General features: G+C 37.5%; 2 protein-coding genes across 3 annotated transcripts in view; one reads left to right on the top strand and one right to left on the bottom strand.

Annotated features, from left to right (window-relative positions):
* Positions 1 to 2,653, top strand: part of LOC121632244 (cytohesin-3-like) — a 36,202-nt gene extending 33,549 nt beyond the window's left edge. For both annotated transcript variants that reach the window (XM_041973537.1, XM_041973527.1), the window contains exon 13: positions 518 to 2,653. In XM_041973537.1, the coding sequence (XP_041829471.1) occupies positions 518 to 590 (73 nt within the window). In that variant the 3' untranslated portion in view covers positions 591 to 2,653. The remainder of the gene's footprint in view (positions 1 to 517) is intronic.
* Positions 2,654 to 4,890: 2,237 nt separating this feature from the next.
* On the bottom strand, positions 4,891 to 14,106 carry cacng5b (calcium channel, voltage-dependent, gamma subunit 5b). Its single transcript, XM_041995923.1, has 7 exons — positions 13,710 to 14,106; positions 13,596 to 13,622; positions 10,954 to 11,198; positions 8,396 to 8,482; positions 6,249 to 6,389; positions 6,014 to 6,159; positions 4,891 to 5,415 (listed from the first exon to the last, which is right to left on the bottom strand). Exons 3-7 carry the CDS (start codon positions 11,147 to 11,149, stop codon positions 5,155 to 5,157), a joined length of 831 nt encoding a protein of 276 aa, XP_041851857.1. The 5' UTR covers positions 11,150 to 11,198; positions 13,596 to 13,622; positions 13,710 to 14,106; the 3' UTR covers positions 4,891 to 5,154.
* Positions 14,107 to 14,306: the final 200 nt, after the last annotated feature.

Raw genomic sequence — 14,306 nt, 5'->3', positions numbered from 1 at the left:
GCCTCTTCTCGCTTTGTGCTGGTGCTAACAGGATTTAGCAGCCGTGAAACTGGGCTTCTCAACAGAGCCCAAATGGCTTCCTGACTCACTCGCTTTCATTGTGAGCTGCCGCTTAAAAAAAAAAAAAGAGGGCAAGGGAACGGAGAAGAGCCGGTAATCTCAAGCGTCATTGTTTGCTCACCTTCAGGCCAATAAACCTGCTGGGGAGCGAGGAGGAAAGTATGCAATTGTATGTTTCACTACGTTCTTGGCAGAGTTCTGGAACAGGGAACTCACGAGAGGTTCCAGCAAACCAGAGTACCAAGGAAAAAAAAACTTGGGAGGCGGGGGGCTCGTTTTCTGAAACCATGGAAACCAAACTAGGTCACTGCACAAACTTTCTTCTTTTTTTTTCCGATCTAGTTATGGCAGGGGTCCGTATAAATGTGTCTACATTTCCATATCAAAGTTGTTTGAGACCCTCCTCTCATGTGGCCTTATTTATTTCATCACTGTCTCCTTTGATTGGCTTCTTTAGGGCCAGCATTAGCAGAGACCCTTTCTATGACATGTTGGCCACCAGGAAGAGGCGCATCGCCAACAAGAAGTGAAAGTGACAATCTTGTCAACCTCCAAACCCCTCCATCTTTCACTCCTTCAGTTCATGAACATTTAAACTGCACACTGGAATTCTTGTTCACCTCAGAAATGACTGTCTGGACTGGAAGCCAAACCTCAGTTTCTTCCCTGGACTGTCTACAAGTTATCTGCACTTGCTGGGAGGACATCACACACTACAGAGGGAACAGCAGAACTCCAGGAAATGCAAAAATGTGCACTTGGTTCTAACACAGAGCAGCAAAATAACCAACCAGCCTGTTTGTGTTTCCTTCATCTCATATTTCTCCCCTACATCCCTACTTAGGGTCATAATTTCTGTATGTCCCCTTAAGCACAACTGCCATGTTTCAGGTGCACATGCATGTGTGTGGGTTATTATAAACCAAGATGTTTGTGTTTGTGTGTGTGTAGCAGTGTGCATGTTGTCAGTGCACACAGCATCTACAGTATGGGTGCATAAGTGATGCAAATGTTGCCTCCACTGTGCTTTAATCAAAGTTCAAGTTCAGTATCAGCTTTCAGATGGATGTTAATCAACTTTGGGGATAAAACACACTTAAGAAAGATACAATGAGACGACAGAGGGACATGTTTGAGGGACGGTGGTTGAATCAGTGCAGTATAACCTCAGCTGGACCGTGTAGTCATCTCACTCTGGTGCTGGATTTTTCTCTCCAGGTGCCCTGCTCAGAGTAACCTCAGAAAAACACGGCTTACATTTCGGTTTTAAACAAAGGATTGCCGTCTTGAGTCAGCTGGACTGATTTCATTTATCTACATTGAGCAAAGATTTTGGAAATGTGCATACTTTTTATTTTAATTTGTTAGCAATGGTGCTTTTGCCGAGGATTCAGATTAAACTTGCTTTTTGGACCTAAAGTTGTAATCCTTAAGACTTATCAGCTGGTTATTCACTCATTTATACACCAGTTTACCAAACTTTCACCTAAAAACAAAAAAAGATAAACTTATACACACATTTACAATCTGGGGAACTTCTTTTGTGTTAAATGTCCCCGACACTCAGATATAGTCGTATGTAAAAATATCTATCAAAGCTTTAACGGGCTGTTTAAGTGTTGTTGTCAGAAAGCTGACAAACTAAATATGAGGAAATAACACTAGAGTAACATTTCCAAACATGTTGTATTACCTAAAATGTTAAAAATGATCAGAACAAGATCTGATTTGATGAACAACTTAAGGAATATAACTTTAATTTGAGTCTTTTCAGTTCAGTCCAAAGGTTGGTTTAACTAAAAAACAACAGGTACCAGTTTGATTAAGCTTTTTTTTTTTTCCTTTATTCTTCTTTATTGCCTATGTTAGTGAAGGTTGATGTATTGTTGTGATCCTGTTTGCATTTGTAACCTTGAAGATCCTTGCTTGCTTTTGTGTTCCTCTTTAAGAATTCCTAAATACAAATCAGCTATCATTTTTGTATTTATTTTCATTTTGTGAAATGGTTTAATACCACCTGTAAATGTTCAATATAAGTTATGTATGTATATATTACCATGTATAGGTTTCTGGTCTCTTTGTTGTAGTATGCACACTCTGTGTAACAAGTTTGCATCAGTTGAAGTTTGGGGTCTTCTTTGCAAAAGCCTTAAACATAATCATCAGAAGATATATGCTAACAACAGTTATGATGATGATGATGATGATGATGATGAAGAGAACTTTGGTCAGAACTGTGACTAAGCTGTTAAAAAGCCATGACTGATGAGTGAGAAGATGGTTGTATTTATAGCAATTATAAAGATTCTAGTGAATATGATGTTTAATGTTAATGATGATGACATTGGTGAGGTAATAGAAGTGATGATGAAAATATAATTGATATGCTGATGATGATGATGATGATGTCAAAAACACCAATAGTTTTCTATGTGATTGTAAAATAAAATGAATGCCTTGTAGGCAGAGCTCAATATTATCTTCTACTGCCCTGTGTGGGCACGTAGCTGTGTTAACTTTTATATTCTCTGTAAAAGCTATTGGTCACGTACATTACATGTATCTACATAAAGTATACATAAAGCTTATAGCAGATTTACAGCGTATTCATTATTGACGCTCATCTTGACCTACTTGCTTGCGTAAAAAACGAGCTGTGATTTATGAAACACTCAAGACCTTTTCCTCTGACAAGCTTATATCACCTCCAGTTCTGCATGAAGTTCAGAAATTCTACCTGAACAAAACCAGGTAAACCATCAAGATAAACACAAGAAGATATGGAGCAAAATGAGTGGAAAGATGGCGCCCTCTACTGGGGACTTTGTTGAATACAGAGGTCTGAGTAATAATGTAAAATTCATTTTAAGTAAAAAATGAACGTTCTGTGTACTGTTACTCTGGAAATATAAGAGAATAGTCGTTGGTTTTTTCAGCACAAAGCTTAATTTGTTTTGCATAAATCACTATATAATCAATAAATGCATATTAAATTATATCACTAATTACAGTACTGTTCAAAAGTCTTCAGCCCCCATTTCTTATGTTGCCAAGTAAATAGGAATTGGATGAAATCATTTATTGGAACATGTCAATTGTAAATTGAAAAACAGTGCATAAAGGGAAAAGTCAGTATTTGATATGACCACCATTATTCTTCTGCACAGCCTGAATCCTCTTTGATAAGCTTTCTTGTAATTACTTTACGTAGTCTTCCAGAATATTTAGGCTTCTTCAAGGACTTTCAAAAGCTCTTCCTTGGATGTTCACAGCCTTTTGTTCAAATTGATCCCACAAGGCTTCAGTAATGTAGAGGCCTAGGCTCTGGGGAGAATTCATCGTTCCTAAAGACCGTTTTCCTGCTAGAAAATAAAATGTGTTTGTTTCTACAGTAAAAAGTCTGTTTTAAATAGTCTGCAATACTGTTGTGTGAGCAGACACAGTGTGTGTGCACAACATGATGTACATGTCTTTATTTTATGCCCAAATGATTCATACATCAGTGTCAAGTGGCTTAAAAATGTATTCCTCAAAATAGTCAGAGACAGACTGGTCTAAAAAGGAGTGAAAAAACAGTCAATTTCCAAAGAACAATTCTAAAAAAACCATTCAGATAACCTAAAGAGATACTGCTCACTTAAAAGTTTGCAAGAAAATCTAAGTCACTACAAGTGAAATAAAAAGAAATTAGGGCTGTCTTAAGACTTTTGCACAGTAGTAGACATTGAAAGTCAGCAGTGAGTTTGCATGTCAAATATCTTGCATCACACATTACATCTGCATTTTAACTGTTAATATCAAAAGCAGCTGACTCAAAAACAATAAAACACTGCATCCTAGTGTACATGTTTAAAACAGCTTCTGTAAATCAGGAAAAAGGCCAACACATCACACTGTTATATGTTAACTGTTTATTTTACAGGTTAATCATCAACAGACTCAACAATTCTTTAGCTACAGCACAGTAGCTTCACCATGAGCAACACTCAAAATATAAGCAGCCTTGTCTTTACATAAAGACACACATCATATAAAAAGCTTTTGAAGGCGAAGGGGAATGAGACATCTTGCGGACGCACTGGTACACATATAAAAGAAATATCTGTGGTTTGGATGGTGAAATTCATGTAGAACTTTTAAGTAGGCTGGATTGAATTTTCATATAGACGTATAAGAACTGAAAGATGTCTTGTTTTTGTTTTGTGTGAAAGTTCCATTTATCTGAAGGAGAAATTTAGTTTTTATTTTTTCGTTGAGAGGGAGGAAGGGCTAATGAATAACTGTTTATGTTTGTTGTTGCAGATACCAAAACAAGAACCTAACAGGAATTTTATAAATTAAAAAATAAGAATTAATATTAAACTTGACTGAATTAATGAGACTGTCAAGACATTTTAAATTCCAGTATGACCATGTTGCTCATTAAGATGAGTGACTGCACGCCGCTGTGCATCTGAACCAAAAAGGTTCCCATCAGGGAATAAAAAAATCACTATCGATCTAAATAAAAATCTTTCTTATCAGTCAATGAAACATTGACCACAGATACATTGTGCATCTTGTGCATCTCAAGTTATTGTAGTGATGCAGGAATGCTGCCAGAGCTGAGTGCTAGAATAAAAAGATCCTAAAACATTCAAACATCTATTTCCTGCAAAAAAAAAAAAAAAAAAGACAAGACATCACAAAAAGAGAAAAAGTAAGAAGCATTGAAAGGTAAATGCACAGATACAATACAGATAAAGTTTAAATGTATTTTACATTAAACAATCTAAAAAAAAGAAACAGTTATAAGACTTTAATGCTTTGTATCTTTGCAGAAAGACTAACACTGTAGTTCTAAAATCTGCAGACTTCGCCCCTATCAAGAAATATACTGTAGTTTTGGCTACAATAGAAAAAAAAGGCTTTTCTGACCTAATACAAAACTACAACTGGCTCATGTTCTTTGGCCACTTCCATAATAGACCAAACTCAGTAAATCATTTGACTTGTGTCTTCTTTCTAAAGTAAACTTTGTGCTCTCCAGGCCTTTTGATCATATGAGACCCTTGAATGATCCTTAGGTGGCCTTTGCTTTTGTGAATATTCCCCTCAGCAGGGCGAAGATGACACCTGGTCATAGTCAGGACATTTAAGCAGGGCAGGGTAGCTGACATTCATCTGGAGGGAAGTTTCACTTGAGATGTCTGAGGGGCTCCGTCCACGCGACCAGGCCTCTGGGTGGAGGAACTGACTGGAGTGGTCAGAGCAGTTGCTGAGGCGAGGGCGGTAGAAATTGGGGTGACGAGGCTGGTAGATTTCTTCTGCTGTATAGCGCTTCATGAACAGATAGACAGACATGACGCCTGCACTCTGCAAAGAGAAAAGATCCAAAGGAAAAAAGTGATGTGTAGAAAATGGCTAGCAAAATAAATGAATAATAACTCATTGATTATTTCAACAGCAAGTAACAAACACAGATTAAACTGTTTGTGTGCAAAGACTTTCTGTATCTTTTATATGTTGGTAAACTGATGAAAATATGAGCATAATTACAAAACCCCAAAGCTAATGTTACTGTTCTGTGTGTGTACCACATGATAATATGTCACACATGTCATATCTATTCTTTTAAGTAAGTCTTTTCCTTTTATTTTGGGCTGCAAATTACTTAACTCAGGACCTCCCTAAGCCTTTTTGTAACTATGCAGTTCTCATGATGACCACTAGATGGCAATGAGCACTTATTTATTTATTCATACAGTTTTTATCCATTCAACACACTTTTCTGTCAGGCATCTAAATGGTTAGAGCTTATGGAAAGCTATAATATTGTGTATGTTTTGATTAAATGTATGTAAATAGAAAGCTTTATGTTTCTGTAAATGTGTAACTGTGATTATTTTCTGCAGAAACTCCAGCACTGATTAACTGCTGAAAAACAGTCTTGCTTTTACAGTCAGTGTCTCACCTCAGTGAGCAGAAATGAGAGGGCAGCAAAGGCAAAGGACCAGCCATACTTATATGAAAAATAAGCCTCGCTGCTCTTTGTCCTGTTCAGCATCTCGTCGTTTATACTGGAGATGTACAGCACTAAACCAACAACCAGAGCAAGACCTGAGAGGTTAAATAAGTTCAGTCAGTCAAAGATGAACAAGAGACAAAACATGGCAAGAAAGGATTCAGAGGAGGGGAGGTCCGAGTACCTGACAGGATGAAGAAGATTCCAGAGACAAACGCCAGGATGGTGCGGTGAGGACGGACATGCCCAATATTGTTGAGGACAAAACCGATGAACATGAAAAAAAGGCTGACCAGAGGAAACGGAGTCGCTGAGCGTATCATCTCTGAGGAAGAGGACAGTTGATGTTTAACCGACAGTAGATGTTAGGCATGTACAATCTCTAAACCCTCTGCATTGATTAAAATCAATTAATCACAAAGATACATAAATATGTGTGTGTGTGTGTGTGTGTGTGTGGTGTAGTTAAAAACATATAATTAATGTTCTCCATTTACAAAATGTGGGATGATAAAACACCACCAGTCTAACCCAAGAGATATTATAATTACCCCGAGCATCTCTTTCAAACCATCGTCCAACTTCCTGTATCTAATGCTTTTCTTCCTGTTTTTACCAAAAAAAAGTACTTTGAACCTAAGAACTAAAACTGTTTAGAAATTTGATTTTAGGCAACAATATAAAAATTAAACCAGCTGATAGTGGAGGAGTTGGTGGTAATGCACAGAGACAAATATTCTGAAGAATTCATACAGCAGTTAGAGACCATCAACTCTGTCCACTAAATGCTAAAGGCAACTAGAGAGGAATATTGCTGTGAAGACAGAGTGGATGACTAAACATGAAGATTATTAATGCTGGAGAGAACATTCAAAGACCCCTAATTATACAGATTTTTAATGTCTAGAAGGATCCTAGCTCTAATGGATCCCTTAATAAGCTTTTAGCTCATCACCTTCTCCAGATCTAGGACTGAACTCTCACATGAGTTTAAATGTTTAAAATAAGTTGCAGTTTTTTTCCTTCTTTTTCTTACATTTGAATCAGTTTTAATTTCAGTTTGTGTTATTTCTTAATCATTTCATTTAATACATTTCAGTGAGTTTTATTTCTTGCTTGCTTCTCATCTGCTTTGTAAATTTCTCCTTTTTAAGAGGCTTATTTTTATGTGTATAGCTCAGTCATAGCCCCTAGATGTCCTCAGTTATCTTGTTTTTCTTCCCTAATTTACCATCTCATACCTGCTCCGTTTCTATCAGCCCACCTGCAGTGACTTACCTGTCAGATTTTCCCTTATGTATTATTTCTTTAGCAATAAATCTAGAAATAAAATTACCCTAGATAAATGCATTTATTTGTTGACATTTTTCATTCCTTAAAATTCCCAAAATAGGACAAAAGGAAATTTAAAGGTGTTGCAGAAACGTTAAAGCATTATCAAGACTAAAAAGATGTTTCATTTTTTTTTTAATTTCACAGTTATTATCTATAGCTTGTACAGCCATGGCTCTAAGATATATACTTCTTGGTGGATTTTGCCCATTTTGATGCTTTTGTTTTATATTTTTTGTTGTATTATTACTAGCTTTGAGTCTTTTTGATTTGATTGAAAAATTCATTTTATTCATCAAACTCCATCTTCCTATTTATATGGCTTCATGGTTCTTTCATCCCAATAAAACTCCAGAATTTAACTTTTTATTTTCATCAAATTTAATAAAAAGGATAACATGTTCAAGTGAGTCCCTCATTAAACACGATCTTATTCATTAAGTGTTTCTAGCTCCAGAATGAGAGCTTTTATAGCACAGGGCAGGTTGATGTCAAGTTATCATATCATGATAAACACTTAGCTTTGTGGGTCTTGAAAAGATGCTTGATTGATTCGTTTGAATGAAAGACAAAGAAAGAAGACTTTTCTTGGGAGGCAGTAATAATGCAAGTGCCGAAATAAAAATTTAATGTGAACTGATTATTAACATTTGCTCCTTTGCCACTATGTCTTTTCCACACAAAATCACAGCACAAATTTAGAGCTAATCAAAATGACTCGCTAAAGTGATTTCTCCTTCTGTTGAGCTTTGACATTGAGCTACGCTGAAGGACTTATAAAGTGGATTGTCTGAGGAGGAAATAAGTATTCTGGAGCCACAGGCAGGACAAGGTTTCAGATGACTCAGACTCTTCTGTCACGCTGCATTCAGGTGGTGCATTTCTAAATGCAGTGGTATTAAAAACAAACAAGGTTTTGCCATAGAAATACTCCAGCTGGTTGCATAAATGGCCTGAAATAGACCATTCAAAGGGGCAGTTTATGTTCTTCCAACTCACTGAGCACATTCACTGTGGACTCTGATGTCAGCTGGATGCTCATAGGCATGATGTACTCAATGGTAAAACAGCGGCCTGACTCGTCACCTGTAAAAGCAAGAGACAGAAACTTAAAATACAGCGAAAGAGTTGGAACATGTTATCTCCACAGGTCAAAGAAACACAAGTTTTCTGCAAAGATGACCAAAAATGACGTGAGAAATTCTGTTGCTCTCGTGGGAAGGACTGGTAAGGTAAAAATAAAGTTCAAGAAGGATTTAGCCACAATGAAAGCAGAGGAAAATTGGACATATTGAAGACAGATAGTGGCAAATCCCACACCTCTGTTGAGTGTGAGTCATTTTTTGAGATTATTTGTCACAGTGTGGAAGCATCTGGAGGTCTGCAGAGCTTACTGGGATATAATTGGTTGTATATAGACAGCTTTCTACTTCATATGCACAACACTATAAACTGCCCAATCCAGCTGAAGAAATATTAGTCTCCTGTCATCTATTTCTACCTATTTTTCCAGTAACAAGGACAAATCGAGAATCTTATTTGTGAATCTTTCTGTGTTTGAAGTTTCTGTTTCATCACTTCCTGTTTAATTTTGGCCTGTTTATTTCTTGTGCATGCCAGTTAGCATTGCTTCCTGTCTTTAGTTTTCCCATCTGTGTTTAATCAGTTGAATTCTTCACACCGGTGTTTGATAACTCTTCCCTATACAGTTACTCCTGTTTGTTCTGCTCCCTTCCAAGATTTGGTTTGGACCTTTCCTCTTCTACCCGCTGCCTCATTTACTTTCTTTGAATGTTTCTCCATGCTTGAACATTGCCTCAAATAACGTTTTCAGCTGTCAGCTTTCCAGTGTGATTTTGCCCAGACTTTGTAAAGTTGAGTAATTCATAATATTCTCACTAAATACTTTATTTCCCAATCTTCGACATAATGTTGGTCCTACAGCCACCCCACACATGACCTTATATGGTGCAGTAATAGGAACAAGAGGGCCGGAAACATGACGCAACTGGTCAAAATGGCAACAAAGCAGTTACGTTATTAACTGACATGCATGCATGTGTAAAAGGGGCTAACGATGTCAAGTTATGGTAAAACATGGAAACACAATGAGAGCGGGAGTTACAAGAACTGTAGAAAAAAAAGACCCCTGAGAATCAGTGCTTATCATGTCTGTATAACAATGTAAAGTCTGCAGCTAAGCTCAGTTTAAGCATAGAGACTGCCTGAACATTTTGAAAGCCTCCAAATGTACTGTAAATAACACAGTTAATTTTCAAATCCATCCTTTGTTTATACCTGTATATTCCAATGCAGGACCACAGAGGAGCTGGTGACTGTCCCAGCTGCTACTAGGCAAGAGGTAGGTACACCCTGGCCAAATAACAAATCCATTGCACGGTCAACACAGAGAGACAAGTAGCCACTGTAATAATCAGTCCATGACCATTTAGCGACACCAAGTAACTTAATAAATGTGCTTTTGGACTGTGGGAGGAAGCTGGAATACCTAAAGAGAACTTGCAAACTCCACACAGAAAAGACCTCGCTGAAGTTCAGACCAGGAACCTTCTTGCTCTGAGGCAGTGGTGCTAACCAGGACACCATGCAGCCCCTTATTAAATACAAAGTTTAAAATTGTTCTTGGTCTGGGTGTATTGTAAGTGGCAACAAACAAACTCTGGTACATAACGCCTAAAAATGGAGATCCATACAAATTAGATAAGATGCTACATAAAGTAGAGGTTACCCACCATATTGGTGCTTTTGAACTCATGAGAGAAAAAACATAACCACTCCCAAATGTACTTATAACAAGTTCTTTCCAGATGTGACCAAACATTTCAGCAACATCTGGCAATGTCAACTTTCCATTTAATTTGTTGCATGAACAAAACACTAAGAAGCAAGCAATGTAAACACATTACTGCATAAACGTAGACAAACACATACAGATATACCAACTGGTTCAGGTACTGATATCACTGAACGGCTGTTTTCAGCGGCCACTGATTTACATGTGGATTTCCCTTTTCTCATTCAGCTGCCAAGTTCTCAACCTCTGCTTTTTTTTCTTTACATTAGTGTGAGTTACATCACATCCTGTGACGAGTTTCACAGTCAGTGTCACACAGACACCAGCTGGCATCATCCTCTCTGCAGCATGATGAGATGACATCTGTTTCTGAAGGTTGTTGCTGTGTTTGTGTGTATGTGGCTAACACTGGACTCACTTTCAGTCTTTCTGGTGTTTTTCTATCACTTTGCAACTTCAATTTCACACTTAATCATAGCCCATCTTTCACACATACACATGCTCAGACACACTCTGATGAAGTCACTGTGAATGTCATTTTGTGTGACTGTCAAAGCTGGCAGCTGCAGTGATGATATGTCAGTGTGATAGGATCGGCTTTTTTCTGCAGCCACAGTTACAGATTGAACATGTTTAAAAGTGACACTGTAAAACTGAGTGCCATCATCAATGCCACAGTCCTGATTCACAAATGACAAGGCTGTCAAGTTTGCCATGACACACAGAAATCCATGCTACTAACCAGCCAGGAAGCAGACTCTCCACAGGCCGGAGTGCAGGGAAGTCTTGATGTCAGCGCTCTGGTTCAGAGGCATAATGACGCCTTCCTCTAGATACAGCCAGTAATCTGTGCTCACTGCCACTCCCAGCAGCCCCAGGCCGCTGATTGCAAAGACACTGCTGAGTAAAGTCAGAGCCTTCCTGCTGCAAGCGCTCATGGCTTCCAGCAGCTGTTGGTCAAAATTAAGAGAATGTTGCTGGAGCAATCTGGAGGAAAGAGGAGACATGGAGGAAGGTTTACTCATGGGACTCTGAAAGCAAATGGATATGGGAGCTCAAAGACAAACATGCAAAACAACAAGGAAGCCATAAAATGTAGAAGTTATAATAGCATTTAATACAGACATGAATCCAGTCGTTTCAATGGATGTGAATGGATGAAATAATATTGCAGAATGCAGTCATTTAAAACCAATATATTATCCATTTTGTGTTTATGAACTAAATGCAACATGTGTAAATATCAGAGATCAACAGAATCCACATTGAAGTGTCTGATTTATTAACATTAACACTAACATTAACTATTAACATTAAATGTAGCCTGTTAATGACCCTTTGGACAAAACCAGGCTTATAGTTTATCATGTATACTTAAAAAAACATTTATAAGTTTAACTCTTCATTTCATGGTATTATTAAAGATTTTACATTTTTATTTGTCTTTGTGTGTATGTGTTTTGGGGCACATTCACAGTCAATAACCTGCATTTTTTAAAAAAATCCTCCTACACTCAAAGTCAAATAATTAACTTTATTGCCAGACTGTACTAATGCTCCCTGGTTAATACACTCATGTTAGCAATGTATTTATTACTTACGCCAGTGAACTGGGACAGAAATATGTCTACATTGAATTTAACTACCAAGCTTTCACCTTGTTTAGCCTCTTTTACTCTTATTTAGACCATTGATGAGCAATGTTCAGATTCTCACAAACCCACAACAAACTATCAAGGTTTGCAGAGTCTTTGTCTGAACAAAGCAGCAGGCGCTTCATACTATTCTCTCACTGGGTTTGCACTGATGAAATTCTTCTGAGGTGTATGAGTGTGTGGGTGCTTTGTGAGCTGAGGGAAAAGGTGGGAGGACTGAGGGAAAAAGAATGAAATATGGACCTTCAGATAAAGAATTGAAGAAGATGCACTAAACTTTCCCACACAATATTGCACAGAGTTTTCTGAAATTTAGAAAGTTGAACTTACTCATAATAAGCAGTTTATGAAATGTTAGACAGCCAGGTGAAGGAGTCGATAACATCTTCAATGTCTTATGTCTCAGTTTCACGCATGCGTGGGAAACAATGATGATTCAACTTTCTACACTATTTCTTTTTCTTTATAGTTACAGTCATTTCTAATTCTGTCCATGTCCCGTCTAACTCTAACCTGCCATAAAAGGAAGAGTCATGTGAGCCTCTAGACTGTGCTATAGTCTACAACTCTGAATACAAATGGTCTCAATATTTAAAATCCACAACCTTCTTTTTTTCTCTAAATTTTACAGATACAAATCTAGCTGCAGGGGGAAAAGCTGGTCTTTTCTTAAAAGCGTTCACAGGAGTGGACTAGGTTGACTGATCAAATAGTAAGGCATCATTTAAAGAGAGACTAGGAGAAGATTTAGATAACTGGGTGAGAACTGAGGTCAATTAGAGGTCACACTATCAGAAACAAGCCAAATGTTTACGGATGATAAGCTTCTTTTGCAAAATATATAACAGTCATATACATGAAATGTCTCTAAATGCATGAAGGAGAGCTACTGCAATTTCAGCTGCCTAAAGGGTGTATTGGTTGTATTTTATAAGATCGTCATATAATAATAAAAACCATTTAAAAATCATCTAAAGGTACCTCAGTTACTTTAAAGAAGTCTATATTCATAGATAATGAGCTTGACTGGAGCTCATCCACACTCAGTCCCTCGCTTGTTATGTGCAACATCAGCAGTTTTTTATTACCTTGGGTACTTACTGTGGAGTGTTACCAGGAGTTCAAGGACACTTGATTGATTCCAACTGGAAACATCGTGATTATCTGCTCAGATCCTAAACCATAAGTAAAGCTCACCAAGATGCCCCTCACTCTAATTAATCTCAGATGAAACAGAGTCATTTCTTCAAGAATACACTTTACAAAAAGCCACAGTCTGAGAAAGTTAATATTAATATGATATTTAAAATAAATGGCTAAAACCTGATTTGAAATATTTATAAACTGCTTCAGCAGCTGATTGTTATTGTAGAAAAACAAAAGACTCTGTGTTTGCGGTTATAAGTGGAAAAAAAAGATGGACTTCTTCTCACACTAATATTTATAGGGGTGTAGTGGTTGAAATGGAGACTTCATCAATAGTTTGCTTAAATACATCATCAACAATGTGTGTGAAATGTATTGAACAGTCATTTAAAGAACTTGTAACTAAAAACAGAAAGAGTTTCTGCTGCTGCTCTTTAATATTTTGTGATGAAACAATAATGAGCTGAACTGAAATCCTCAACATGCAAACTAGATGTAGATGATAGCTACCTAAGTAAGGGTGTAATACTTCATAAACATACTCAATCCACGAACAGAATAAAGATGTTAAACAGAAATATACCTCAGAAGTCCACGTTGGAAGGAGGAGCTAAATATGTAGGCAAAAATATGCAAGAAATGCGTCGCATGTAATTTGCAATAATGTCTGATTGCGCTTCATACAGTTTCCCCCTACCTGTTTGAAATTCGTCCGGAACTTGGATTAAAAATTACGCTCAAATTTGGGGATTAAAATAAATAAATAAATGAATAAACAAATAAATAAATAAAATATCTTCCTGCTGTTGTTTGTCTGCTGAAGGGTTGACTTGACCCGAAAAGCCGGCGGTGGTTAGTCGATTTAAAAACAAATTCCTTCAGAGAGGCGTAAAGTAAAGCGGTGAAAAGGAGGGAGACGGTGCTGTTGCGTGCAGGTGCTTCAGTCCAACAGGAAGAAGTGAGAAAGGCGCCTAGTCCTGCTGTGCTGCCTGCTTTCTGCCGCTGAATGCAAAAACTGAGAGAGAGAGACAGAAAATAGGAGTTCACATGGCCATGGGGAACCGCCTCTCTTTTGAAGACAAAATAGCAATTTAAAAGGCTAATCGCTGTGTTTTAAGGTGCTTGGTTTGGGGTATATTAAATATAAAGACATAAATGTAGGTTAATGTCATTTCCTTTAAAGTGGCAAAAGTGTGAATGTTTCAGCACCAAGGACAGCTCTCCTGGGCTTCGACAGAAGGTGAGGCTGTAGAAAGATGTGCGGGAAAACAAGCACTTGTAGATCAAACACACA

Source organism: Melanotaenia boesemani, chromosome 2 (genome assembly GCF_017639745.1).
Source record: "Melanotaenia boesemani isolate fMelBoe1 chromosome 2, fMelBoe1.pri, whole genome shotgun sequence".
Classification (NCBI taxonomy): domain Eukaryota; kingdom Metazoa; phylum Chordata; class Actinopteri; order Atheriniformes; family Melanotaeniidae; genus Melanotaenia; species Melanotaenia boesemani.
The sequence above is the reverse complement of the archived record's forward strand: the minus strand, read 5'-3'. Positions and strand labels throughout refer to the sequence as shown.